Genomic DNA, 27,920 nt, shown 5'->3' with positions numbered 1-27,920 from the left:
TTATGACAAGCAACTTATACACAAAGCTCAAGTCCCACACTTACTGCTTCCCTCTCTGTACCAAATATATTGCAGCTAACAAAGAATTACTTTAAATAAATTTGTGAAAAAATGTGGAATATTCTAAATCCTAATATATAGCCTTAGCCAGGTAGGGGCGGCACATGCCTTTAATCCCAGTACTCGGGAGGCAGAAGTAGGATGATATCTGTGAGTTCGAGGCCAGTCTGTTCTACAAGAGTTAATTCCAGGGCAGCTAGGGCTGTTACAGAGAGAAACCCTGTCTCAAAAAAACAACAATAAAACTAATCTATAGCCTTTCCTATTTTCCTATTTTATTTAATAAGCTACCAAAGTACCCAGAGGGAATGAATCAGAACATACAAAATAGTAGTACTTAGTACAAGATACCTAAGAACCCTGTCAACATTATAAAACATTGATAAATAAAGCTAGATGTCACTTTTACTTGTATGTAAAATACAAAAATCACTTTAGCTAGTAATTCATCACAAAAATAAAGTTATGGGGTTGGGGTGCAGAACAAGGTAGAGTACTTGTCTAGCACTTAAGAAACCCCAAGGCTTTATACACAAAAAAAGACAGGTCCTTCAAAAGCAAACAAAACAACAACAAAAAAGCACTCCATTTATGAAATAAGCATAACCCAAGGGATTGTATTTTATACTGAAAATACTCAAAAGCAATTTCCCATTCCCTTGTGACATGTAGAATTATACTTTGTGAAAACCCTTCATAATATGGTCTTGAAAACAAAATAGATAATGCAGGTAAAAACTGTGTTTTCTGCTCTATGTATTAGGTAGCTGGCACTAAAAAACAATTTGAAATGTGTAAATCACTGTTTCAAGCAGGGTGTTTTATTTATTTCCATATATAAATAAGCTACAAAATAAGTGTGTGTATACTGTATTTATATGTATAATATTCATAACTGAAGATGACTTGAGGGGGGAAAAAGGCAATTTAGTACTTTTCTAAGCATCTCCCTTTTCATTAGAAGTGCAAGAACGTTAACTATATGTATTGGGTTCATTTCTCTGCTCAGCTTGAGACGTGAAAGAATAATTTACTAGTCACAAACAAATATGAAATGATAATGCTCAAAGATAAATAAAGTGTTAATATCTTTGATTCTTTTTTCATTATCTGCCAAGCTTATTTCTACTTACATTCTAAAACATCTTCAAATGTCTAACCTTAAAGGGCAACATGAACCACATCTCCAGCTCCTAAAAATAATTCAAAGAACATTAAGAGTCATTTGCCTTTTTGTGTCTGGACACAGATGCTACAGATTTTCATAAAGATGTACCACTGCTTCCAAGCACCACATGCTATTCTCCTACTATACATGAACGAACCCCATTTTTTTCCCAATCTTTCATAAAAATTTCCAGGTAAAAGACAGAACAGAAATTTTCAAAGTTTATACAAATAATAAAGAGAAAAAGCTAACACATAGCTCATGTTTCTTGTTTTTCTGTCCATGTATTAACAAAAATAAGACGTTGAAAAAATTATGAGAGGAAAAAATTAAGAATACAGAAATAGAATCATAACCCAAGGGGGAAAAATGAAAAAAAAAAAACCTCTTCCATCCATGAAAACTGGACTGACATATGCCTAAGGTTACATCTTAATTTACACAGCTCCCAATGCTCTCCTACTGCATCTCCATTAATGACCTACCACCTCCAAAGTCTGTCAATCAATTTTATATTTGCTAGTAATCTAATTAAAATATCAACATGGCCTGCCTCTTTTGTTCTCATTTAACCTACTTCACTTGCTCATTGTCTGGTTAAAATCAGAGTTCACCTGCATTGTAATCAAATCTCTTCAAAAACCTACTTCTAACATTCCTTTTAGCCTTTTCTACATCCCTACTAAACACTCTAGATAACCTCACAAAAATGTTCCCTTTGCTTGTAATACAAGTTTCCCTCTTTGAATTATTCACCTTGGAAAATATAAACAGGCAAGAACTAAGATTCATAGAAATAACTGACCCAAAGGCATAATTTATGATAGAATAACAGGAAGGATACCCTAAAATACAAATTCTTCATTTGATGCTTCTAATGTCCTTTCTATGTGCCTTTATATTTTTGTCAAATATATCAGAGTTGGTTAAATGTCAAGCTCTTCTCATTGGTCTAAATATTAGCTCTTCCAAGATCATCCTTTGAGGCCCAGACAGGAGAGATCTGTTACTATTTAAAAACAAGCCTTTACTAAGATTGATGTACAGATTTATTCATCTTAAGGGCTAGCTGGACACACATCAAAAACTGCAGGACCTATAGCCAGAAATCCAAAGAAAGAATGGAAGTTCAAAAGCAGTGGGGTTTACCTCCAGCATACCATGATTCGCTCACTGTGGTTTACACATGTGTCCAGCTAAGAAGATTGAAGGATTATCTTATCTTGTTTTAACTAAATAAACCCTTACAACATTTTTTTTTCAAAAAACAGTCAACATAGTATTACAAGCATAAGCCATTAAGAAAATAGAAAGGCTAAGAAGACTAACCAATGTAAACCATTCCTCATCTACATTTGATATAAAATAATCTAGTCAATCATACAGCTCTCATTGAAAATTACAACTTTAATGGAAACAAACAGTAATATTAAAACAATGTTTAACTTTCTTAAATACCTAACTTATGTAATTATATATACTAATATACTATGTCATATTAGCACACGTATATAACTTACAAAAAATTAGACACATTTTAAAGGCACATGCACAGTTTTAGTAATTAGAACATCTATTCAAAGGCATGGATCACATCTTCCACTTCAGTGAGATGATCAACTTCCCATGCCAATGATTGTCAGTTCTGCATCTCAAGCATCTTTTTTCTTTATACTATAAGAGACTTTGAAGACCTCAGCAAATTAAGAGTTCTGAGACATGAAGAGTCTCCTAGATTTGACCAGGAGTACACCCAATATAGTAACTCCTTAGAGGAGGAAGAGGAGGCAAGAAGATGAGTCATAAGCAGATGTTGAAGGCTGAAGAAAGAGGTTGAAGTGATGTGAGACAGGAGAAAGAATACAAGCAACCCCTAGAAGTTAAAGTAAAGAAATGGGAATCCCCTATCCCCCAGGATGAACCAGCTATTCCTCCTTAACTATTTTGGCCTAGCGAGACTGATTTTGGACTCCTGCACACACACCCTAGAACTATAAAATAACTACGTGTAAGCCACTGAATTCCTGGTAATTTGTTACAGCAGCAGTAGGAACTAACAAAGGGGCTTCTTAGCCACTATAGCTTCAGTACTGAAAACAAGATGGACTGCTCACTTTTAAGAGTCACAATGTTTACTACACAATAACGTAAGAAAACACCTTTGAATGCTTTTGTAATGAAGTACATAAATACAATGTCCTTACTGTTTACTATAAAGAGTGGCCTATGTGTTACCTCATTTACTTCTAGTAACTTGGATACGAATGGATCAATTTTATCATACTGAGACTCCAATGACTAAAGTTCAAAGAAGTTATATAACATGTTGGAGTGGTTGTATCTAGTAAGTGATGGCACCATATCTGTCTATAACACGGGCCTTATTTAACCTATAGTCAAAAGAGGTTCAAATCTAAGCTCCAGAATGAAGTAGCTGCTTAACCTTAACCATGTTTCTCAGTTACAAGCTTAACTCAGCCTCTCTACTTACTCATCTGTAAAATACAAAATGAAGTTACCATTACCTACCTGAGTGGGCTGTACTGACAAAGATGCTAAAATGTACACATGCCACATGCCCGGCATGGCTGACAAACACTGGCTACCACCGCTGTTCTGTAGCTATGCTACAATCACACCTAGAATACAATGTCCTACTTATCCAAGAATTATGATTAACAGTGTGCAAAAGAAAAAAATGCAACCATTATGAATGAGATGGACAGGCTGGGTTTGTTTTTCTGTTAAGGTAAATCTATAATACTCTAAGCAGGAAAGACAAAAACAGAAAGGTTTATCACAATCTATCAAACGATGACAGTGTAAGATCAGACTAAAATGAGTAATACTAGAAGGTAAAGAGTTAAACTCCAGAAACTGATTATAATATGAACATTCAACAAACACTCCAACTACAAAACAGAAGTGGGTAGCACAACTTGGAGACAACTTCTGGACAAGAGGAGAAAAATGGCCACAAGGAGAAGCTCATCAACTCTAAGAAATTGCTGTCTAACCCCACACCCGTTTCAGATACCTGTTTCTGTTAAGGAGTATTTAAAGGGCTCAGAATGACAAACAGGAGACCAAACATTTTGTTCTCCAAAATATAGACCCTTCCAGTCAGATTTTCTCAGACAGGAGGTTTCTTTTCACCCTTATTAATATATTATTCTATAGGAGCAACAACTCTACAACTTCAGAGTCCCTGGATTCCATTACACACCCATAAAACGGAATTGTTGTTAGTGCTTTGAAGAAGCTAAATAAGAAAGTCTACCTAGATTTTAATGTAAGAAACAAAATCACTTCAACAGAAAGGCCATCCTTTCGGTCACCAAACGTCACGACGCTGAAGGAATTCTCCCAGGAATTCCTTCAGAAAGAATGGCTTTCCCAAGTACACCTTTGGCAATCCTTTGGCTCACAAGCTATTTCTGCTCCTCAGAAACCAGAGATACGCTTAAAACGAACTTAAAGTTTCAGAGACAAAGAACGGAATAGGTAGCAGATTAGTTTACTCTCCCAGTACCAAACGCCATGACCGAAAACTACGGTAGACACTCCGTGATACCTTCTCCATCAAGGTAACCAGAAAAGGGCTTCATAAGACCTGTGCTTCAAGAACAGCAGCCCCAAAGGGACCACTGGTCAAGACTGCGAGAGAACTGACCAGAAGAACAACTGTTTTATACGGTACTCTTACCCTCATGCCGACTCACGTTTTCAAAATCACAGGTCCGGAACGCATCACACCTGACTCTCCCATGCCCTGACCTCATAAGGAAAGCAAATGACTGCCAGGAAAACCGAGTTACTCGCTCGCCAGCTCTCTGAACACTACCCAAACTGCCCCATCTGCAGCGCGGGAGCACCTGAGTACAAAGGCACCAAGTGATCCCCCTCTGTTCCCTTTCCCCGCCCCCTCGTCGGACTCTGTAAATTCCAAAACACAACTCGATCATCTCAAGAGGAGGAGCCGGGAGGCCGCTGTGTCCCCTGCTTGGGAAGCAGGAGCACCCGCAACCCCCAAAAGCCAAGATGACTTGGGGGTGTGACCCGACCTGCTCCCTCTCCCCTATGGTGCCCACGAAAAGTCCCGCGAGGTCGCCCCTACTCACCAGACTAGCGAGCAGAGAGAAAGGCAGGAGACCAGGGCCAAGGCCCGCCGGTACTTCTTCATCTTCTCCTCCTTCTTCCCCCTGCCAGGAGGCGGCACATCCTCCCCGCAGCAGTCACTGCCGAGGCCAAGATGGAGGAGCCAGAGCAGGAGCGCGAGGCTGGGACCGAGAGTCCGAAGGGCTGTGGCGCTAGGGGAGCGGCTCCGCAGTGGCTTGCCTCCCGGCCGGCCTCCCCGAAAGGCCCACGGCAGCGCGGACAGGGACGCTTCTTCACAGGGACGCTCCGGGGACTGCCGCCGCCGCCGCTGGGTCCGCCCGCTCGCCCGCGCCCGCCTCCTCCGGCCTTCGCCGCCACTGCCTCCCCATCCCCGCCCCGCCCGCTCGAGCCCTCGCTCCGTGCTGCCAGCGACCAACGGCCGCCGCGTACTCGCCTCTCAACAGCCAATGGCCGCCCGGGCCCCGACACCACGCACGCCGCTGAGCTGGAAGGAGACGCGTCACCCACGTCCTTCTCCGCTCGCTACACCAGGCTCCGCGCGGGCCACGCCCCCGCCGCTGACAAAGCTCCCGAGCGACTCAACCGCCGCCCTGCCTACGTGGGTCCCGCCCACTTGCTGGCGTTCGAACAGGAAGTCCTGTGACCCTCGGCCTTCCGCCTTTGAATGGGCCGCCCCTCTTGCTGCGCGCGCCGCCTCCTCGCACGGCCGCCTGGGGGTTGTAGTCCTCCTACCCGAACCCCTTTTCTTGCTCCTTAGAATCGGCGGGTTTGATTCTAGAATTTTTGAGTTATCACTTCTCAGCTCCAGACTGACTAGTTTCGTCATTGTTACGTCCGGTTTTCTTCCTTTGAGCACAGTCATGGAATGGCCTAGAATTACTGGGGACGGTCAGAAGAAAGCCTTACTAACGTAATTTAAAAATCGGTTTACCCAAGGCAGTGGGTCTGGCTTATTGAGGTAAATGCTGATTGGAAGATAGAAAGAGGCGTGTCGAGGTTTCCTCTCATAGGATTGGCTGGGACTGAGAGACTGAGTTGTTTGTGTTTGTTTGTTTGTTTGTTTGTTTGTTTTTCTTGCACCTAAGTGAGAATTCATTCCTCCCTGCCCTCCAGATTCCTGAGATATAGAATTCGTTTTTGTTGTCCTTATTTCGGGCTTTGGGTTCGCTGCAACGAGACAGGCACTGCAGACGCTCTGCATCCTAGGGTACCTCAAAAGCAGGGAAAGCCACCTTCTCCACACACTTGCTGTGGACTGGGCAAAAAGAAAATTCAGTGTTTGATGTCCACAGCATGGAAACCCCAAGTGTGTACGGATCTGAGAACCCGGGATCATAATTTAGGGAACGCTAGCGTGCAACTTCAGAATGCTTTATGGAGCTTTCTGATCCTGAAACGCAGCTGTTGGAAGAAACGTTTGTCCTTGTCTGTGCTGGCACACTTCTTACTAGTACTAATAATTACTCTGACACTAATAGAAACTAGTCGTTACTGATAGATATTTCTTTTATTGGATACAAAATATAAAAGTGCAACTCAAACTCGGGAGGCAGAGGCAGGCGGATCTCTGTGAGTTCGAGACCAGCCTGGTCTACAGAGCGAGTTCCAGGACAGGCTCCAAAGCCACAGAGAAACCCTGTCTCGAAAAACCAAAAAAAAAAAAAAGTGCAACTCAATTTTATTGCTCTTATTGCCTTTTCCTACTGCAAGACAAAACTACTTTCCGAAGAAAAAGCTGTTCAACAAAGTGGAGGAAGGGGACACAGGGTTACTGTCAATTATCTGTGTCTCAGGACATAATATAGTTGTTTCTGTTATTGGAAGTAGGGTGGATGGCTTTAAAGTGACGAGACTTATTCATGCCTTCATAGGAAAAACGCAAGGAAAATGCCTAATGAATACCGATTTTGTTGAATCTAAGTTGAATGGGTTGTTATATTCCAGAGGACAAATAACCCACCGAGTAATTCTTGGAAATAATACAACCATATGTTAGGAAATCTATGAAAGATGCTAACATTGTCCTCAGAAGACTTCTCCTTAAATTACCTTTATCTGTCAATTAAATAGTTAACAGTTGATGCCATTTCTAGTTATATGACAATAAAAACCTTTTGTCTATTCCCCACAGCAGACCAGCATTTACCTCAAAAACAAAACCAAATTATTAGTATGCAAGTGTTTTTTTACATATTGGAGATATGGTGTTGCCATGTAGGGCAGACTGGTCTTGAACTCCACTTTCTCCCTTCCTTAGCATCCTACTTGTTTTGTTTTTTGTTTTTGAGAAAGCATTGTACTGTTTTCATGTATCTTAGTTAGGATTTCTATTTCTATAATAAATTACCATGTCCAACATCAATTTGGTGAGGAAGGGTTTATTTGGTTTACAGTCAGTCCACTACAAAAGGAAATCAGAGCAGGAACATCAGTACAAGAACCTGGCCAGAGGCAAGAATTAAATCAAATACTGTGGAAGAACATTTCTTATTGATATTCTACAGCTGTCTCAGTCTGATTTCTGTTTTAAAAGTACTTATTATTTTGTATGTGTGAGTGCTTTCCCTGTGTGTATATATGTGTACTAACATGTGTGCCTGGTGCCTATAGAGGTGTTGAGTAGTTATCTGGGTGTTGGCAATTGAACTCAGGTTCTTTGCAAGAATAATAGATGCTTTTAACCACTGAGCCAATCCTCCAGTCCATCAGCCTGCTTTCTTATACAGCTCAGAACTACCTTCCCAGAGTTGACATCCCCTACAGTAAACTGGGAATTCCTGAATTCCCACATCAATAATTAATTAATAAAATGCCCTATAGACTTGCCTACACGCAATCTGATGGTGGTATTTTCTCAATTGAGCTTCCTCTTTACAAATCTAGCTTGTGCCAAGCTGACAATAAACAAAACAGGAACAACAAATAGAAAACAACGAGGACAATTAACTCCTTGTCAACTTGACACACACATTCCTATTCAACTATAACTTTTCTTGTTTATTAAAGATCTCATTTTAAGGCCAACATCACAATATAAGACATTCCAACTTCCCATAGTGCCACAGTCTGTCTCACTTTACTGACTTACTAAGACAGCATGGACTCTATACATTTAGATGTCCTTGAAGAGTTTCTAAGAATTCACATTCTCTGTTCCCTAGCTAGATGTTTTTGTCCTTTTTATAGTAGTCATTCTTACTAGAGTAAGTTTCTATAATATTATTTTTAATCTGCATTTCCCTAAGAAATAGTAAAAGTATTCTTTTTCATGTAGTTATTGTATACCTTCCTTCCAGAAATGTCCATTAGGTCTTCACTTATTTTTCAACTGGATTATTTGTTTTATTGTTTTGTTTTTTATTTTTATAAGAGAATCAGATATAACAAAATCTCTCAATTCGATAAAGTCTAGAACTCCTAACAACACACCTACACATGGTAACTGATGTTCCCTGTCGGTCCTTGATTATTCTGGAACTTACAAAGGGCTGTGCTGTACGATGAACAAAAGCTCAGCCATTCCTAAAAGGTTAGCTACACAGAAACTATGTAGAGTTCAGGTCCCAGCCCTGATAAAGATCAGAAAGTCTTCCCTGGTGGTAAGAAAGAACAGGCAGACCTCAGAAAGAAAGCCAGCACCTTCTGGCCAGCCACTTTGTTCTTTATCTCACATATCAGTCATACCTAAGAAGCTCAAGAAAAGAGCTGTTTTGTCCCATTTAAGGAGGTGTTTTTTGATCAGCAAGCTTTGACATATTTTGATTGACTTGAAACTCTATCTGCTTCTTTTATTGCCAACAAAATGCTGAGAGGTCTGTGTCTAAGAAAGCTCTGTATAGTTGTTACATAGTGTGATTTGATGCTTCCATAGTGAGAAGCCAATTAGGCCAAAAATTGCTTGGAAATGGGTGAAAACTGCCAGAGTGTAAAGAACAAACCATTAGTAGAAAGGGTGAGTGTGGAAATCAGCACTTAAAACTTCATGTATGAATAAATACAACTGAATTTATTATTTGTCCCCACCTAATTTCCTTCCTTTTGTACCTTTTTTATGTAGCTACTTACATTACCTTGTCAATCTATCTTAGTATCATGTATAATTTGACTATTTGGGGAGGAAAAGGTGAAATTTAGAAGGGAATAAAATAAAAAATTCTATTTCTAGGTTAGAAATTCTATTTCTATTTTAATTCTGTAGAGTCCAGTTTATCTTTCAAAGAACAAAACCACTTGTGCATTGAAAAAATTTAGCCTGCAATTGTGGTGCTAGTTTGTGAATCCTAAAACCCAGGAAACTGAGGCCAGAGGATTATGAGCATGCCATCAGCCTGAACTGCATAGCAACGCCCTGCCTCAACCTTATACTTTTGTTTTACGATGCCAAATTCAGATTTCACAAGTTTAGATCCCAAGTTTAACATATGAGTGCTTTTTAGATGGCTAGGTTTAATAAGCTCAAAGAGGAAGCAACCAGGGGAAACGTGGGTGATAAAGAGGGAGAAAGCAACGTACAGCTTCCAGGTGAAAAGGGAGCACAGATGTAAAAATCAGGAGTTCCAGGTTATCTGTGTTAACTTTGTGCCTCTCTAACAGAATACTTTAGGCTTAACTGTTTTTTAAATCGAAGATATTTGGGGTTTTTGTTTTGTTTTGTTTTGTTTGTGTTTTACAGATCTAGAGGCTGAGAAGTTCAAGATCAATTGATGGCTCTAGGGAGGACCCAATGGCAGAGACAAAGGGAGGGAGAGAGTAAAAAGTGGAGAGGGGCAGGAAAGGGATTGGAGAGGTAATGGAGTGGAGAAGAGGGAGGGAGAGAGGGAGAGCCCTTTATCAGGAATCTGATTTTGCAGTAATGGCATGAAACCCTTCACGAGGGCAATCTTCCTGATATTCCTTCTTTGTTTTTTGTTGATTTTTGTTTGTTTTTTAAATCCTACACACAGACACTGTTGCACTAGAGATTAAGTTTCCAACATACAAACTTTGTTTGTAAGGAGAATTCCTTTGGTTTTGAAACACAGTACTAAATTTAAGACTCTGTGGAAATATCTGGAAACAACTTTGCAGAATAAGATTAGGAGGAAGTGGAAGAAAGCAGAAAGTGATGCTAAAGTACGTACTGGAGGTTCTGTTGTGTCCCTCCTGCACAGCAGGTAATTGCTTCCTAAAACTTTGCCTCTATCCTGCCTTGATTTCATTCAAAATCTCCTATTGGCCTAAATGGCCAATAATAAATAAATAAAAGCCTGCTTCAAGGACTTCTATAATTCAACGTACCTGATGGTTCAAGACTTATCTACCATTTTTTTTCCTTTTAAAACTCAATTTTCTCACTGAAGCAAACTGTTTTCCATGCCACGAAATACTTGGCCCTTGTAAGACCATTTTATTTAATGTTCATCTGTTTGTGTTCTATCTTCACAAACAGTGCATAAATTTCTTATGAAATTGTGCATTTTATAACACAATAACTTTTTTAACAAGAGCACAAGGAATCTTTTTTACTTAACTATTTGATTTATGTAATCACACTAAATATAATCTGCTCTATTACTGAAATTCTTAGAAATAGTAAGATGTTACTAATTCCCAGAGGCCCTACCCAGCCAACTAGCTCTTCCTCTACTAATGACCATGAGGTTTTATTTGTATAATATTGTTTGATTTCGGTTTGGCTAGATTTTTCTGAGTTCCAGTTACCCTTGTACAACATGAAAAACTAAATTGTTTAAGAAATACTTATTGATCCTTCCTTATGTAAAAAATACTAAGGCAGAGACCTACTTATAGAGAGGGAGTCTTAGCATGTTTCTGGATAGTGGTTTAGTGAAGTTGAATTGCAGAAAGTTTATAAAGGCATAGAATGAATAGCATAACAGAAAAGCCAATCATGGAATGCAATAATCAAAAGGAATCCACGGTATACTAACTATTCTTTGAACTAATGCATAATTAACAGCATCCAGCAGCAGCATATTTCAGGATACCTACAATATACTCAATGTGGTGTGAACATGTGTACTGTTTCTATTGGTGACAATATATATCCTGAGAATATTGCCACAGCCTGTTACCTACATTCATATAATAAAACAAAAGTGTAAATTTTAGTCAGAAGTTAGTGAAAGTGAAAGTGTAATTGTGTTTTCACCCAAGTTTTTAGACTGGTAAAGGATGCTTATGTGCCTCAAATTAAGAAACTTTACAACAGAATGGGTCCCAATTCATTAGAGGGTCAAGAGGTCGATTATGAGGAAGCCTAGCAGCACGTTTTAGGAAGTAAATGGTGCCAGACATGGTGGTTCATGCCACAGCATGTGCCACCAACGATGAGACAGAAGGATTGCCTGAGAGTCTGAAGCCACCAAAGCTCCAAAATGAATTCTGGATCAGCTGGAATTAAAGAATGAAAAACAATTCAAAAGCATAAAATAATAATTTTTTTAAAAAATCAGAGTACGTTTGTAATGGAGATGATTTTTCTTGGCACTCCTATTTCAGTTGTGTGTGTGTTCTGTTATATATATTCATGAAACTGGGTTGCAATGTAAAATACGTCTAAATATGGATTGCACTCAAAATAACGTGAAAATCTTCACTAGAAGAAATGAGATGCAAAAGACATGTTGAATAAAGGTGATATTAATAGCTAGTGCCACGAGGTTAAGGGAAAAAAAATGAATTTACGTTTTATTTGAGGGAAGAAGTAGATATGTGTTTGGGATATACAAAAGATGGTCTATATAAAAAATGGGATGTATAAAAGATAGTACAGGGCTGGAAACACAGTGAAGACAGTAAAGTATTTGACTTCAACCATGAGGGCTGAACCTGACTTCCAGAACCCATGTTTTCAAAACCAGAAATTAGTGTTGTGGCAAGGCTTGTCTTGCCAGAGCAGAGCCAGGCGGTGTTGCTAGGGGCCACTATCTAGCCAGCCTAGCCTACTCATTTGCAGGCCAGTGAGAAATTCAATTTAAAAGGGGCGGGGGGGGGGAGGTGTGACACCTAATGAAGTAAATCCAAAGTTGTTCTTTAGCCTACACACACACACCACAGTGCCAGGAGGGGAAGAGAGAGAAAGAAAGGAGGGAAGAAAAGAGGGAGGAAGGAAGGAAGCAAGCAAGGAAGGAAGGAAGCAAGCAAGGATTTTCAAAGAGATAAGAATACAAAGAATATAGTTTCTTAGATACAGGGGACAGTCAACCTTAGAACTGAACACAAGGCAACTTCAATCATCTGTATCACAAACCTTTTAAATTCAGTCTGTTGGTACCTATTTGATATTTATTGCTTGAAAGAAGTAGTGCTGGTGAACAGTAATATACCATTTATTGTGCACCTTGCATAAAAGACTTTAGGTCATAGGAAGGTTTTAAAGATACCATCTTCTATTAGAATAGACAAAAATATTTAAATTAAAAAATGTGGCAGTTACAAAGGAATCCAAAGTAAGTTAAAGATAATTAAGGTCGGAAAAAGAGTACATTCATTGAACCTATGTAATTACCTGTACTCACAAGCCCCACGAAACTATAGGACATGGGTTTTGTTGTTTAATACACAAGGTTTCAAAGTTGGAAGATCAGGTGACGGGACCATAAGAATACACCCTTGAAGCAGGAAGGCGATTAAGGAGTGAAGAATCCCTAAAGTGCCCACATGCTGCTCTGGCAAGCCCGCTTTACCCTATTAATAATTCTGGCATAACTAATAATGATGCCAACTTTTACTCTCAAATATGCTCCGGCTTGCACAGTAAGCAATATAGTCATCTTTAACACACCAGGCATCTGAAAGCAGAACTCCAGTTTAGCAAGGGGGAAAAATTTGATCCGATACATGGCATGGAATATTCACAAAGCCAGTTTAGGGAATGGGACCAAATTGTGTGTGTACACATGTTTGGTGCCAATGACAATGGGAACAAACTGTAACTTAGTAAATATCCTCTCCCACCTACATAACTAGATAACACTGTAGAAGCTGGCGAGATGGCTAAACAGGTAAAGGTGCTTGCTGTGCAAGCCTGTAACCTGAGTTTGACTCCCCCCTCCCCCCGCCCAGAAGCTGTGGGCCTGAGTTTGACCCCCAGAACCCATAAAGAGGTGTAAGGAGGAGAGCTGACCTCTGACCTCTGTATGCACATGGAGACCTCCCACCATCTTTCATTAGTTGCCAGACTCGTAGTTTATGTTGGAAATTGGAAGAAAGCTTATCTGAGGAAATATGATCATTCCAAGGTGTTGGTGGGTGGGTGGAGAGAGAGAGAGAAGACATGGAGATCTGATGTTTTTAACCAGTTCATTCTCCAAGCAATGCCATAGTCAAACGTCACACCTGACTCACAGAGATAGTCAGTGAGCATCTTTAGGTTCACTGGGTCTCTCCCTGAAAGCAAATCTAAGCAGTGAGGATTTGGTGTGGGAAGTCCTTCTGTATATGTGTTGCTTTTATTGGTTAATGAATAAAGCTGCTTTGGCCCAAGGAACGGGAGAATAGAGTAAGGCATGAATTCCAAGCAGATAGAGGAGGAAAGAAGGAGGAATCAGAGAGATGCTATGTAGCTGCCAAAGGAGACAGACGCCTGAGAACCTTACTGGTAAACCACGAGGCTCATGGTGATACATAGATTAATAGAAATGGGTTAATTCAAGATGTAAGAGTTAGCTAGAAGTATGCATGAGCTAATTGTCTGAACAGTATTGTAATTAATATCGTTTCTATGTGATTATTTCATGTCTGGATAGCCAGAAACAAACAAGCAGTCTCTGTCTACAAGGACTATTGGAGACACCAAAGTATAAGCTCAGCTGCCTCCAAGACTTTCAGACAAGCTAGACAGCCAACAAGAGTCTCAATTTAGTAGAACTTCATGGAAAGGACACTCTCCAGTTGTTGAACTACCTGCAAACTACACTTCTCTCCAAGTTTCCAGGTTTCATGGGCCATCACACCCATGTCGGGGTGGGCTTTTGGTGATGAAGTTGTTGTTGAATAATTTCTGCTCTTTAAACAACTCCAATAAAATTCACTGTTTCACCAAGTTGGACTTTGGTGAAATCCTTACTTAAGTGTGTCATTGGTTCCTTTTCTGGGATGAGTAGACCTTTATTCACGTCTTCCCATGAATAGTGACACACAAAACACATGTAAAGAGATTTTTCCCCTGAGGAGGCAAACAGACCTAATCATCTTCTGAGGAACCATACACAAATACTATCATCTTGAAGACTAGGATCTCAATATATAAGCAAGGTGTGGAAAACAAAGAAAATCAGACCGCTGAAGCAGCCATCTAGAAAACAAACATAATCTGAAAACAGCTCTGCATGGCAAGTATGTCTGTGAAAATCAGTTACATAATCAATATAAACACTGAACATTCATCAAAACTGTGATGAATTGCATCAAGAAAGTGAGAAATGGAGAAGAGCATAGATCTCATGGGACTTACTAGTCCATGGAAGAAAAAGCAAATCCTTGGCCTCCTGTCGTAGGAAGCCTGCTTGTTTGGTCCCGGCTGCCCAGACTCCCAAAATAACCACACAGAAACTGTATTAATTAAATCACTACTTGGTCCATTAGCTCTAGCTTCTTATTGGCTAACTATTACATTTTAATTTAACCCATTTCTATTAATCTGTGTATTGCCACGTGGCTGTGGCTTACTGGGAAAAGTTCTGTCTGGTGTCTGTCTCCTACAGAGGCTCCATGGCTTCTCCCTAACTCTGCCTTCTTTCTCCCAACATTCAGTTTAATTTTCCCTGCCTATCTCTGCTCTACCGTATCACAGGCCCAAAACAGCTTCTTTATTAACCAATGGTATTCACAGCATACAGAAGGGAATCCCACATCTGCCTCCCTTGAAGTCAGTAGTGTCTACAATTTAAAACACAAAAACAAGGAATAATTAGCTACTGTTTAAGACATAGACTAAAAATCAGAATTATTGACTATAAGAGATGAAAGCAGTTGAACATTGAGTAGTGATAAGGTTAAGAAAGTTATTTTTTATCATCTTACTGGAAAGATTTGATTCTTAGGTGTACATATAGCTGAATTTAGGAGAATATTTTGTCATCGTCATCAGGTTCTTGCTATTTATGGAAAAATAAGTTCATATTTTAATAATGCTCTCCATCTTTGTATACCTTTGTACTGAGTATGTGGGACAAACCATACTATCTGCCTTTAATCCCACAACTCAGGAGGTAGAGGCAGGTAAATCTAGGAGGTTCAGGTCAGCCTAGTCTACAGAGCAAGTTCCAAGACAATCAAGAGTACACAGAGAAACCCTGTCTTGAAAAACAAAAAACAAGAAACAAGTGGAGATGTGAAGCAAAGGAACATGTCCCTACGGACTCTTGTATTTTAAGGTTTTAGAATTCTCACTGCCATATGTAGTTTCAGAACTTCAAAAATGTAACTTTTGCTTCTTGCCTTAAGTTTCCTTTCGTGCCTGTTATCTTTGACAGTATTTCTAACGGTTAAGTATTTAGCTGGTGATTGAAGAAAAGTCCCTCGGCTTTAGCAATTTAGTCATTATCAGTTTGAGGCCTAAGTTGCGACCATCATTACATGGATCAGCCATTTCATCTTATCTTTTTTCCCAGGAAGATAATGTGGTGTTAAAGTGTGCCCATGTGTAAGTGTGAAAGCATCAGCGTGAAAGGGAGGATATTCAAGGACAACTGGCCTTGAGTTACTTTGCAATTTCTCCCTGCTTTACAGCCGTCATTTACTTACACATCAGTGACTCAAACAACTTAGTCGAATTCATTAGGGAAGTCCGTTCCATAGGAAAGCATTAAATATTAATTATCTCTCATCACTAAATAATTGATGAAGAGTAACAGTGACGCTCTCCAGTAAGGTTGAGGGCTGTTGACAACACAGCCTTTTAATCGGATCTGTTGGCAAGCTCAAAAGCCACTTTCTCCAGAAGGTTTTCCCCTCTGACAGAGCACTCCTTCACAAGCCCTCTACTTTGTGAGCTTCCATACCATGAATCATCACATCCTTACACTCTGGTCAGTGTATCCTCAACTGGAAAGGCAGGGATTGTATGCTATCTCACGTCTATATCCACACAGTGCTCTGCATTATCCCCGCACAAAGGGGCATTCACTCAAGCCTATACGGAGAATGCTAATGATGGCAATTTGGAGGCAGGTTTGTGTCTTAAGTATGTGTGATATTGAGTTGGAGCTTTGTGTTCACTGAAAAACGAGAAGTGAAGAAATACAGCCAAGCAATATAATCCTCATTATGTTGTTTGTGAGCTGGAACATTAAAAGCGGACTTTTCAGAAACATTTGGCTTTTATTATGATAGCCAGCACTTACTTTCATCTTTCAAGATAATATTGGAAAGCAAATTTCATCTGAGAAGTTTTAAATATCCAAGTGTTCCGGAGGTGGAGGCAGGAAGACAGCTAGAAGTGGAAGGCCAGCTTTAGCTACGAAGTGAGTTCCCGGCTAGTATAAGGTGCAGTATGCAACTTTGTGTCAAAAGGAAACTGAAAGAAAAATTAAAAGTTTACTACTGAAGTATAGGAATGAGAAAGAGACTTGGCATCACTAAACAGAGCTTAACTTTCCTTGTTTTAGTTTGGTTTTGGGTTTTTTTGAGACAGAGTTTCTCTATGTAGCCCTAACAGTCCTGGAATTCACTTTGTAGACCAGGCTGGCCTCGAACTCAGAGACCTAGTTACTACTCCCGCTTCCCAAGTGCTGGGTTTACAGGTGTGCACCACCACTGCCTAACTCAGAACGTAACTTTCAATGAATATTTTTAATTACCATACACAGGGACAGAGTTCATGGTCGCATTTTTCAAGCAGAATTTGCTTTTGTTCCTTCTCCATTCCCCCAGCCCTTCTCATCCCCTTTCCTTCCACCTCCTCCTCCTCTCTACTTTCAAGTCACTTTTGTTCATCCCACCTTGCTTCTTCAACACCTTGTTTCTCCCTTTTATGGTAGTTTTTTTTTTTCTAGTCAGAATTTAAAGTCTTCTTTTTAACTACATGTATGCATGTGTCCATGTGAGTACATGTCACATGAGGGAGGGGGTCTCACAAAAGTCAGAAGAGAGTATCAGATCCCCCTGGAAGTGGGGTTACAGGTGCCTGTGCCTGCGTCCAGCCTTGTGGGTGCTGGGAAGCAAACTCAGGTCCTCTGGAAGAGCAGCAAGTGCTCTCAGCCATCCCTTCAGCCCCCTCTACTCAGAATTGAAGTTTTAGTCCCAATTTATCTTTTAGATCATTTTGGTTAACTTTAAAATTTGTGTGTTTTTAATTTTACCACTTCCAGGGTCTACTTATATGCTGAGAAAGTCAATATGATGCATGTATTTGCGTAACTGCAATTCACTGCGCCTGCTTTTAAATCAAACACAGCTGCTGGAAATATTTCCCTAACTGAGCAGGACATTTAAATTTTTTTAATTATACCTCTCTGCAGTGTTGCCAACGTAGAGGGGATTGGGAAAGGTTCACAAAGCAGCGCATTGTCTTTGCATATAATGTTCTTTGTGTGTTCACCTCCCCATATCACAAGGCATTTCTTCTACCTAGATCAAATCCATCTTCACACACAGTTCCTTACTATTATGCTGTAGCCACAGAACAGGCAACTCCAGAAAGAACTCTGGGATCTGTACCTTACGGTGGCTTTTATTGTCGGCTATGTTTAGAAACTGTTCTAGAACACTCTTCTCCCGCTCCTTCAAGCGTTGTGTTTACAAGAGGAAATAAGATCTCTCTATTGCACTGCTTTCAAGGTGTGGCTGTAAGAAACCTGATAATAATTCTTTCTGTTTTAATTCTAGTTAATGTTTAAGTTCTGCCACAGGGACAATTCGTATTCCCATTCTGGTGTGGAAAAACAGAACATAGTATATGTCACTGTGGGAATTATAACATCTAATGATATATATAACCATGATAATGCCTAGCATAGATGATGATACATAGATGATAGAGATTCCATCTAGTTATATATCAGATATTGCGGTATTATAGTATTTATGCCACTTAACTATTCTACTGGGTCTCTTTCCCTCATCAAGTAAAGTGCTAAGCCAGATTCTTTTCTTTTTTCTTTTTCTTTCTTTTCCTTTTAGTTTTTCAAGACAAGGTTCCTCTGTGTAGCTTTGGAACCTGTCCTGAATTTCCTCTCTTGACAAGCTGGTCTGGAACCCACAGAGCTCTGACACCTGCCTCTGCTTCCTGAGTGCTGGGATTAAAAGCATGCGCTACCATCACCCAGCAACCTAGGCCAGATTCTTATTTTCTGGTTTACCTATGCTTCTCACAAGTGCACAAGAGATGGAAACTGCGTGATAGTTAGTTTAAATGAATCAAAGTTTAAATCCTGTAAGCCAGATGCTCAGGGTAATGATACCGACACAGTCCTTTCCCTGTGTTATTGCTTGGAGAGTGTTCTGTCTTCAGTCTACCAAGATGCAAGCAGCATGGCTCATGCTTCTAGTTTAGCAGACACCAATGGAAGATATTAGGAAGCTCTTCCCACCAAGCTTCTCTCCCTAGAGTCTAACATCCCTTCTTTTTCTGCTCTTTTTCCAAGCTCCCTCTGTTGACCCTGGTTTGTGTTTCCGTCCTTTTGTATGCAAAAGCTTTCTCTCCATGTTTATAATATACAACCTAGAATGTAAATGTCAACGAGGCAGACACTCCCGAAAGAGCTTTCTGATGCTGGTCAAAATGTTAATAAAATAAACAGCAGGCCCCAGGCTATAAACTGACCTATTTCAATAATCAAGCTGGGACTTTAGTAGGAAAGCCATGCATACCACGTGGGCTCACTGAGCCTAGGTACCTTTCCCTCTACCATGAAACAGTTCTGGGACTGAAATTCTGTGGCCCAACAGACACTACCCAATCAGATGTACATAACGCTTATACACTGCAATCCTCAGATGTTTGTTGGAAAACAGAAAATTGAGGAAGACAGAAGAGAGGAAGGAGGGAGAAATGAACAGAGGGAAGAAAGAAACTTTTTAACACAGTTGATGTTTATTTCTGAGTTCTGTCATCTCAAAACTACAAATTATCAGTCATCATAAGTTTGGTATGTGTCTGGCCAGAAATATATAAAAAGGAGGATGTATAAATATCTTTAGCGTTTTGTTTGGAAAAGGTATTGGAAAGTCTACAAATACGTCTGTTAGAGAGGAAAAACTGGATACTCAAAGATGCTTTTCAGAGTTACATTTTATTTCCAGGTTGTATTACTTACTCTGCTGTGAGAACATACATGCACATGACAAGAGAACAAAAGTTAAATAAGAAATAAGTATATCCGGGGTTTGGCTGACGTTTGAAGGAAGGCTCTGGCGAGCTGAAAACTGCAGATGGGATTGGGACTTGCTGGGTCTAAATATCAGACCATTCTTTAGGAAAATACATACAGGAGAAAAGAAGGAAATAAGCTTTTCCTAGGAAAGAAAAGTCCCAGCCAGCTTTGTTACTGAAATGGGTCAGTTTCAAGCCTGGGGCCTGCTCTTTATTTTATTGGCATTTTGACCAGCATCAGAAAGCTCAGAGGTCACTAGAATGCTTAGATGTTCTTTCTTAATATTTTTACAACACCAGAGATCTGTTGAGAAGAAAGGATACAAAGAGAGAAGGGAGGGGGTGGGCTAAGAACGAACAAGAGACAGAAAGACAAGAGAGCATGGCGCTGGGATAATGAATGTGGCAAGCCTCTAGCTGTGAGTTTATCAGGGACCTAGGAGCCATTTCTCTCTCCTTCACAGGGACTCAGATGTGAGGCCTTTTGAAGAATCGATCTGTAGCAGAAGGCAACCTAATGACCATGGGAAGAGCTACGTGACTTTTGCTGTCACCATAGATTGGGCAGGCAGCAGTCAATGGATAATTTTTGGTGTGAACTTATATTCTTTTTTTTTCTTTCTTTTCTTATAGATGAGTGCTTTGGGAGGAGTTAGGGGAGGAAAACTGTAATCAGAATCAAAAATACCCGAGCCGTGCAGTGGTGGCACACACCTTTAATCCCAGCACTCGGGTGGCAGAGGCAGGCGGATCACTGTGAGTTATGGGTTCGAGGCCAACCTGGTCTGCCGAAAGAGTTCCAGGACAGACTCCAAAGCTACACAAAGAAACCCTGTCTTGAAAAACAACAAACAAAGGAATGCCTATAATTCGTGATAATGGAGAAGCTAAATAAGAAGGTGAACTCAAAGAAAAACATATAGGTATCCTCCTGAATATTGGAAGTAGACAAGAGTGTCAGGCAAAATTTGGGAGCTTGGGGTGGGGGTGGGGTGGAGGTAAAGGTAGATGGGGAGAGAAAAGTGAGAAGGGGAGAAAGGGGAGAGCTTGGGGGAATAGGACAGTTGGGATGGAGGAGGGTTGGATATGGGAACAGGGAAGTATATATCTTAAGTAAGGGAGCCATTTTAGGGTTGGCAAGAGACTTGACTCTAGAGGTGTTCCCAGGTGTCCTTGGAGATGTCCCCAGCTTGTTCCTTGAGCAGCTGAGGAGAGGGAGCCTGAAATGGCCCTATCCTATAGCCATACTAATAAATATCTTGCATATCACCATAGAACCTTCATCTGGCGATGGATGGAGATAGTGACAGAGACCCACATTGGAGCACTGGACTGAGCTCCCAAGGTCCAAATGAGGAGCAGAAGGAGGGAGAACATGAGCAAGGAAGTCAGGACTGTGGGATGCATCCACCCACTGAGACAGTGGGGCTTATCTAATGGGAGCTCAGCAAGGCCATCTGGACTAGGACTGATGGAGCATGTGATCAAACCGGACTCTCTGAACGTGGCAGACAATGAGGGCTGAATGAGAAGCCAAGGACAATGGCACTGGGTTTTGATCCTACTGCATAAACTGGCTTTGTGGGAGCCTAGTCTGTTTGGATGCTCACCTTCCTAGACCTGGATGGAGCAGGGAGGACCTTGGACTTCCCACAGGGCAGGGAACCCTGACTGCTTTTTTGGACTAGAGAGAGAGATAGAGGAGGAAGGGTAGTGAGGGGAGGGGGAGGGAATTGGGAGGAGGTGATGAGGTGGAAATTTTGAATAATAATAATAAAAAAAGAAAAGAAGTCTACAAACTGAAAAAGAGAAAAACAAGCAAACAAACAGAAAACAAAAAATGTGGAATGAGATAGAAGCTTAACTGTTAACTAGAATAGTTAGCAGATAAGAAAATCAAGTAACATATCCGAGGAAATAGTCAGGCCTCAGGCCTTCCTGTTAGAGTTGCCTAAGAAACTGAAAACACAGTCAGGAAGCAGATGCTGGCTTCTTCCTTTAGCACCACAGCTGACCAGGCAGAGTGGGGCTAGAGAGAAGTGTTTCTTCCGAAGCACGCTTGCTGTGTTCTAAGTGTGCTTGTTGGAATGTCCAAACACTATCAGGGCTGCATAAAACAATTACAGAACCGAGTGCCATTGTCCTAAAAATGAAGTGGAAGGCCAGGCAGTCCCACCTTTACTGCCCTTATCGGAGGAGACTTAAGCGATGGACTCCAGACAGCCATGCCCCCGTGAAGGGAATATACAGATATGAAATTAGCTTTATTATTAAAATAATGTGCACAGGTATAATTAATTTTTCCTCCTTTTCAATCCATATTTAATTTTGGGTCAAAGCTCTCACCATTTCTACCCTATATTTCTTCCAAAGTTCTGTGCTTGTGAAAGGGGCATTTCACATGAAGTTTGCAAACGCTTCTTGATTTCAGCCAGCTTTGTGGAGGAAAGCTTATCTTTAGGTCACACATGGCTCCGGGACCCTCTCACATCACAGGGAGAGTGCTTCTTCAAGATAAACCTGCTTTCGGTCGGTCGTGTAGTACCTAAAGCTTTTCCTGTAAATAAAGCTCCAGGGGCAGACAGCTAGCCGGCCCTGTACCTCCTGCAATCCAAATGGGCATGTATTACTTTCCCTGCTTTTCTACAATGCAGTGAGCTTGCTTACACTACTCAACTCAAATACACACACACACACACACACACACACACACCACCACCACCACCACCACCACCAAAGGGAACAGACAGTTTTATGTCTTGTCTCTTTGCAGCTTCAATTATGGATTCCTTATTCTCTATTATTTCTAGACATGGTATATAATTTTTCTGTTCATAAAAATCAAAACAGTGAAAGACTATTTTTCTCTCCACTTTCTACTCTATTGTCACTTGTTATTAAACCCTGGTGCAGCTCTTTGACTGACACATGGAGAGAGCAGAGGTGGTAGAAGGAGCACATTATGCTATCAGAAAACAAAGCTGGCCTCTCAGCCGGTGAGATGATTTAGCTGGTAAAGTGCTTGTCACAGAAGTCTGACAATTGAGGACTAGAACCCACAGTGGAAGGAGAACTGACTTCCACAGGTTCTTCTCTAACTTCTGCAATGTGCTGTGGCACACACACACACACACACACACACACACACACACTTGCAATAATAATAATAATATTTTAAAATGACAGACTAGACATAAGACTCGCCTCTTATGTGACCTTAGGAAACGTGCTTAGATCAGTGGTTGTCAACTTTCCTAATGCTGCATTCCTTTAATATAGTTCCTCATGTTTTAGGGATCACCAACCATGAAATTATTTCATTGCTACTTCATAACTGTAATTTTGATATCATTATAAACCAGAATGTAAATATATGATACGCGACCCTTTTGGGGTCATGACCCACATGTTGAGAACCTTCTGCCTTTTTGTTTTTGAGACAGAGTTTCACTCTGGAGTCCAGACTGGACTGGAACTCAACAACAATCCTCCTGCCTCAGGCTTCTAAGTAATGGACTTCCAGATGCCAGCTACCGACTCCCAGCAATACTTTTATAATAGCTAAAGCTGAGAGATACAGAGCAAAAGCAGGATGTCCTTATTTGAAAGTATCTAGATGTTTGTATTCTTCCTCGGGGCTGCAGAGGAAACAGGTCCTTTATTTAATCCAGCGTGGCTGAGGAAATGATAGCACAGAGGTTTGTGTCAGCGAGTTCCTCCTCCCCTGCTCTCTCGTTATGACACTGCAGGTGGGGTTCTCCCGGAGATCACCATGAATCATCCAGGTGAAGGCAAGTCTGGGGCAAGCAGAAGCTTGCTGGCCCAAGGAGAAGTTCCTTTGAGTTTCTGTGAGAAGAAAGAAGTTAGCTTTTAAATATAGGCTCAGAGCTGCCCAGAGGTTTTTTGAGGATATAATCAGCAATGAACTTCTAATCAGACACCTCAGTTTATAAAGAAGCCAACCTGGAAACCAGTAACAATTACAACAGAAACCAACTCCTGCGTTTAATTCAGTACCTAGAATGATTTAGCCCCGAAGTTGAAAAAAAAATCTGAGTCTGTTATTAGTTCTGACTCAGACTCTTTGAGGTAATTTTCTTGTTAAAAGAAGTTTTTACAGTTATTTAGTGTGTGTGCATGTGTGTGTGTGTGCATGTGTGTGTGTGCATGTGTGTGTGCATGTGTGTGTGCGTGTGTGTGTGTGTGTGCGTGTGTGTGTGTGCATGTGTGTGTGTGTGCATGTGTGTGTGTGTGTGTACATGCAATGGTGTACATCTGAAGATCAGAGTACAATTTGTGAGAGAGTCAATTCTCTCCTTCCACCACGTGGGTTCCGGAGACAGGACTGAGAGCATTATCGGGTCTGGTGGCATGTGCCTTTACCAAGGAGCCACCTCACCAGCCCTGTGAATTAATCTCCTAACATCCCTGTGCTTTACTTTCCCCATGTGCAAAACAAGAGACTACCCAAGGGTAGTGGATAGAGACTGTATCACCGGCCCTCCTAACCCAGCCGCTCTAACCCAGGCAATCTGCTGTGGGTTCCCTTTTGCCTAAACCAGCTCAAATTCAGATTTTGATCCTTCAAAGAGTTCCATTTATATTACTATTCAGAGATGTTCAGCTTCTTAGCAAAAAGGAGTTCTGTAAGTTGTTTTTCTATAATAAAGGCAGATTGTTTTTTATTGTTAAATCCGTTTCTATAGAATGATTAGAAATGACAAGTGCATGCTGTTGACTCTGCCTGGCAGGGCAAGTAGGTAACTCGCGAGCAGCCGAGCGTTTGTTAATCGCTGACTTCCTTTTCAAACAACACTATGTCCTAATCATCAAGTCCAGGGACCACTTTATTTCTCCTCTTGCATTGTAAGGTACTTACTGCAGCAGCTACCAAAGCCCTATCTGTTCCTTGGGGGAATTTTATCTCACCGATCGCATGTTTCCATCAAACCAGAGTTGATCTCCACCACTGCTTTCTCAGCGGCTCACGTATATCCTCTTATCTTCTATGTCTTAACAGAAAAGAAACTTCCCCTAACAGCATTCTCCTTATGAAATAAAGATGAAATTATTTCTTTCCCCTTACCCAGATAAACCTCTTTCAAAAGAACAAGCAATCTATGAGGCGTTGAACAGATGGAACTCTGAATATGAGCTATCTAATGTAGTAAATTAACATGTAGATTAATGGCTGATCTGGATGAAAAATTTCAAATCTATAAAATAATAATTACTTTTACAAATATAGAATTATTATTAATATAAAATTTTTATTATTATACATATTGTGTTGGAGTTTCTACAGCTGTGAAGAGATACTATGATCATGGCAACTCTTATAAAGGAAAACAATAATTTGGAGGCTGGAATACAGTTCAGAGGTTTAGTACATCGTCATCATGGTGGGAAGTGTGGCAGCATGCAGGCAGACATGGTGCTGGAGAAGTAGCTGAGAGTTCTAAATTGGATGTGAAGGTGCAATTCAGAATCACACACACACACACACACACACACACACACACACACACACAAAACCCAACAAAACAAAACAAAAAAACAGGTGGAACCTGACAAAGGAACACTCCAGAAAAAGGTGACACCACTCAGGAAGGGCCAGTATCCAAGGGGAAATACCTGATATTCTAATCTTCCTATCTTTTTAAGATTCCTACATGGTCTATTAGCAAAGGTAGCTGTGGGGGATTGACTTTATGTAGATTTGATCATGGTGTGGGAAAATGAGGGAAGGTCATTTGTTATCCATAACCTCTGCTGAGGTATTTTCTGGTGAATCTTATTTTGACAGGGAGAAGAGTCATGGCTTCACAAGGTTTCTACAGAATTGACAGCAACTTATCCAAAAGATAAGTGTTCCCGAAGCTCTGCAAAAACGGGTTTCCCATAAGTTGTACACTTGCAGGTCTAAGAACCTATCAGCTGTACATTCACTATAGAGTCTTGTGGGCCTGTGACAGGCACTTTAAAAGAAAATTCAGAGTTGGTAGTACATGGGCCAAACCTTGGCGTGCATCTCAAGGTTAGGCTTTTACAGGCTTCTGTTAAGGTCACTTTCACATTCTGATAACTAGTTCTCTTCTTCCACCACGTGGACTCCAGGGATTACACGCAGATCATCAGGCTTAGGAGCAAGCGCATGTGCCAGAGAGGAAAAATTCCTCATTTAAAAAGAGCCACAAGCTTTTCCTATACTTGAGGAAAATAGTTTTTGCAACAAAATGAGTTCACAGCTTATTTCTTAGTTGATATGGTGACCTGTGGTACCTCTCTGATGATAGACTACCTTGTGGTTTTCCAACCACCTGTTTTTATTTTTTTTCTAGTTCTCACTACAATTTTATTTTTAATTATATCTCACTGTAATCTTGATTGTTCACACCCTAGAACTTGAATTCACAACAACAAAACCTCACATCTGAGAAAGTCAGGAATAAAATCGAAGTAGGTGTTTTCGAAGTAGGCAAGGCTCTCTAGCACACTGGGTGGTTTGTTTTTCCCTTCTATAGGGTAGCTCACCTGTTACCTCCTGACAAGTGTTAGGATAATAGGTTAGCCTTGGTTCACATATGACTTCTAATGTTCTTGGAAATTACCTTGGCCCTGATCCAAGTATCCAATAAAGCTCTCTTTTATTACATGGTCTAGATCTTCCTTCCCGAAACATCTTATGAACAGAAACTACACCTTTTTGTCTTTGAAGCCCAGTGTCTTTCATGGGGTAGACAATGAGCGTTTGATGTTCTAGGCAGAGGCAGGAACATGTGTTAGGGATTCTGAGTGAAACCTGCTTCTATTGTAACGAAGGTGACTGAGCGAGCCCCTTAGATTGAAAGGCCCTCTGAGCTGATGAAACCAGAGTTGTCCACTTCTTCACCTTTCTTCACAGCAGTTCTCCAGAGTGAGTAGCTCCTTCCTGTCACCTCACGTTCTCCGGACATGTGCTTTGCAGAATGGGATCCTGGTAATGGACTTGCAATCTTGGGGTAGGAGGAAAAGAATGACCATGTCCAATTCCCATGCTCTCATTTGACACTTTATCCCAGGGCTTCTTAAACTTTACCCACTTGTGACCCCTTGTCTGTGCGTGTGTGTGTGTGTGTGGTGTAACTAGACACAGCTGTGCATACAGGTGTGCATGACTGTGAGCATGTACATTGAGATCTATGAACAACCTTGGGTGTCTTTCTATCATTTTAGGCAGTTTTGGAGCTTACCAAGCACTGTGGACTAGCTAACAAGTCCCAAAGAATCTTCATTGCCTGTCTCTGCTGGGATTAGTAGTATGTGCCACCTGGTTTTCTCTCTCTCTCTCTCTCTCTCTATATATATATATATATATATATATATATATATATATATATGTGTGTGTGTGTGTGTGTGTGTGTGTGTGTGTGTGTGTGTTGTATATATACATATACATATATATACACACATACATATACATATATATAGTCTAGGAATTGAACTCATGCCCTTGTTTTAACAAAGCAAACTCTTCAACTAAATCATCTCAGCCTTGTGAGGTCTTTCATCCAATGATTTTTAGACATTACCAAGTATGTAAAATAGGTATAGAATCAAGAGTTTTCTGAAAATAAATCACAAATAAATTTATTTCGAATAATTGTTTGGTTTATATCTTATCCTACAGTTTATTAAAGATGAAAGCAAATTTGTACAACAAAAACCTGGATGTACTTATTTATTTTACATGAAGAATTAAATCTTGACTGGATACTTGATACTCTATGGAACAGCACTTTCAAGATTTTTCAGAGTTGATGGATATTTTGATTTTAGAATTAGCAACACAGAGAATACCGTTTTACATAAATGCATAGGACAAACTGGCAGACATATTTTCAGGGCTACTTCAGAAATTTATGGAAATTAGATCTTAATTTCAACACAAAATTTATTTAATTATTTTTATTAAGGTTTTTAACAAGTCTAAAAGAAATTTTAAAGACTCATATATACAATATAGTTCAAAAGTTCTGATACCAAGGAATGATAGAAAGTGGCAATATTTTCTGTCATTAAAATTTTCTATTAAAATGTATTATATCAAATAAAAAAATATATAACTTATTATATGCAAAAAATAAAATTCATAACTATCAGAGTCTTGAATCTGAGACAAGACAGCCTTGCTCTGGCATGGCCTGACAGGCTGCACAGTACACAGTGCTCATGCAATGCGTGGAGAACCAGGACTGCACTGACATCACAGGAAAC

General features: G+C 40.3%; 1 protein-coding gene across 3 annotated transcripts in view; it reads right to left on the bottom strand.

Moving 5' to 3' along the window:
* Window positions 1-5,758, bottom strand: part of Suco (SUN domain containing ossification factor) — a 60,658-nt gene extending 54,900 nt beyond the window's left edge. For 2 of the 3 annotated variants that reach the window (XM_041662508.1, XM_041662507.1), the window contains exon 1: window positions 5,350-5,554. In XM_041662508.1, coding sequence (XP_041518442.1) covers window positions 5,350-5,411 — 62 coding nt within the window. In that variant the 5' untranslated portion in view covers window positions 5,412-5,554. Of the gene's footprint in view, window positions 1-5,349 lie in introns of all 3 variants that reach the window. The other variant, XM_041662509.1, reaches the window with a different exon arrangement.
* Between the last annotated feature and the right edge of the window lie 22,162 nt (window positions 5,759-27,920).

Source organism: Microtus oregoni, unplaced genomic scaffold (genome assembly GCF_018167655.1).
Source record: "Microtus oregoni isolate MIOR12 unplaced genomic scaffold, Mior012 000013F_ref0000133, whole genome shotgun sequence".
Lineage (NCBI taxonomy): Eukaryota > Metazoa > Chordata > Mammalia > Rodentia > Cricetidae > Microtus > Microtus oregoni.
This window is presented reverse-complemented; position numbering and strand designations above follow the sequence as displayed.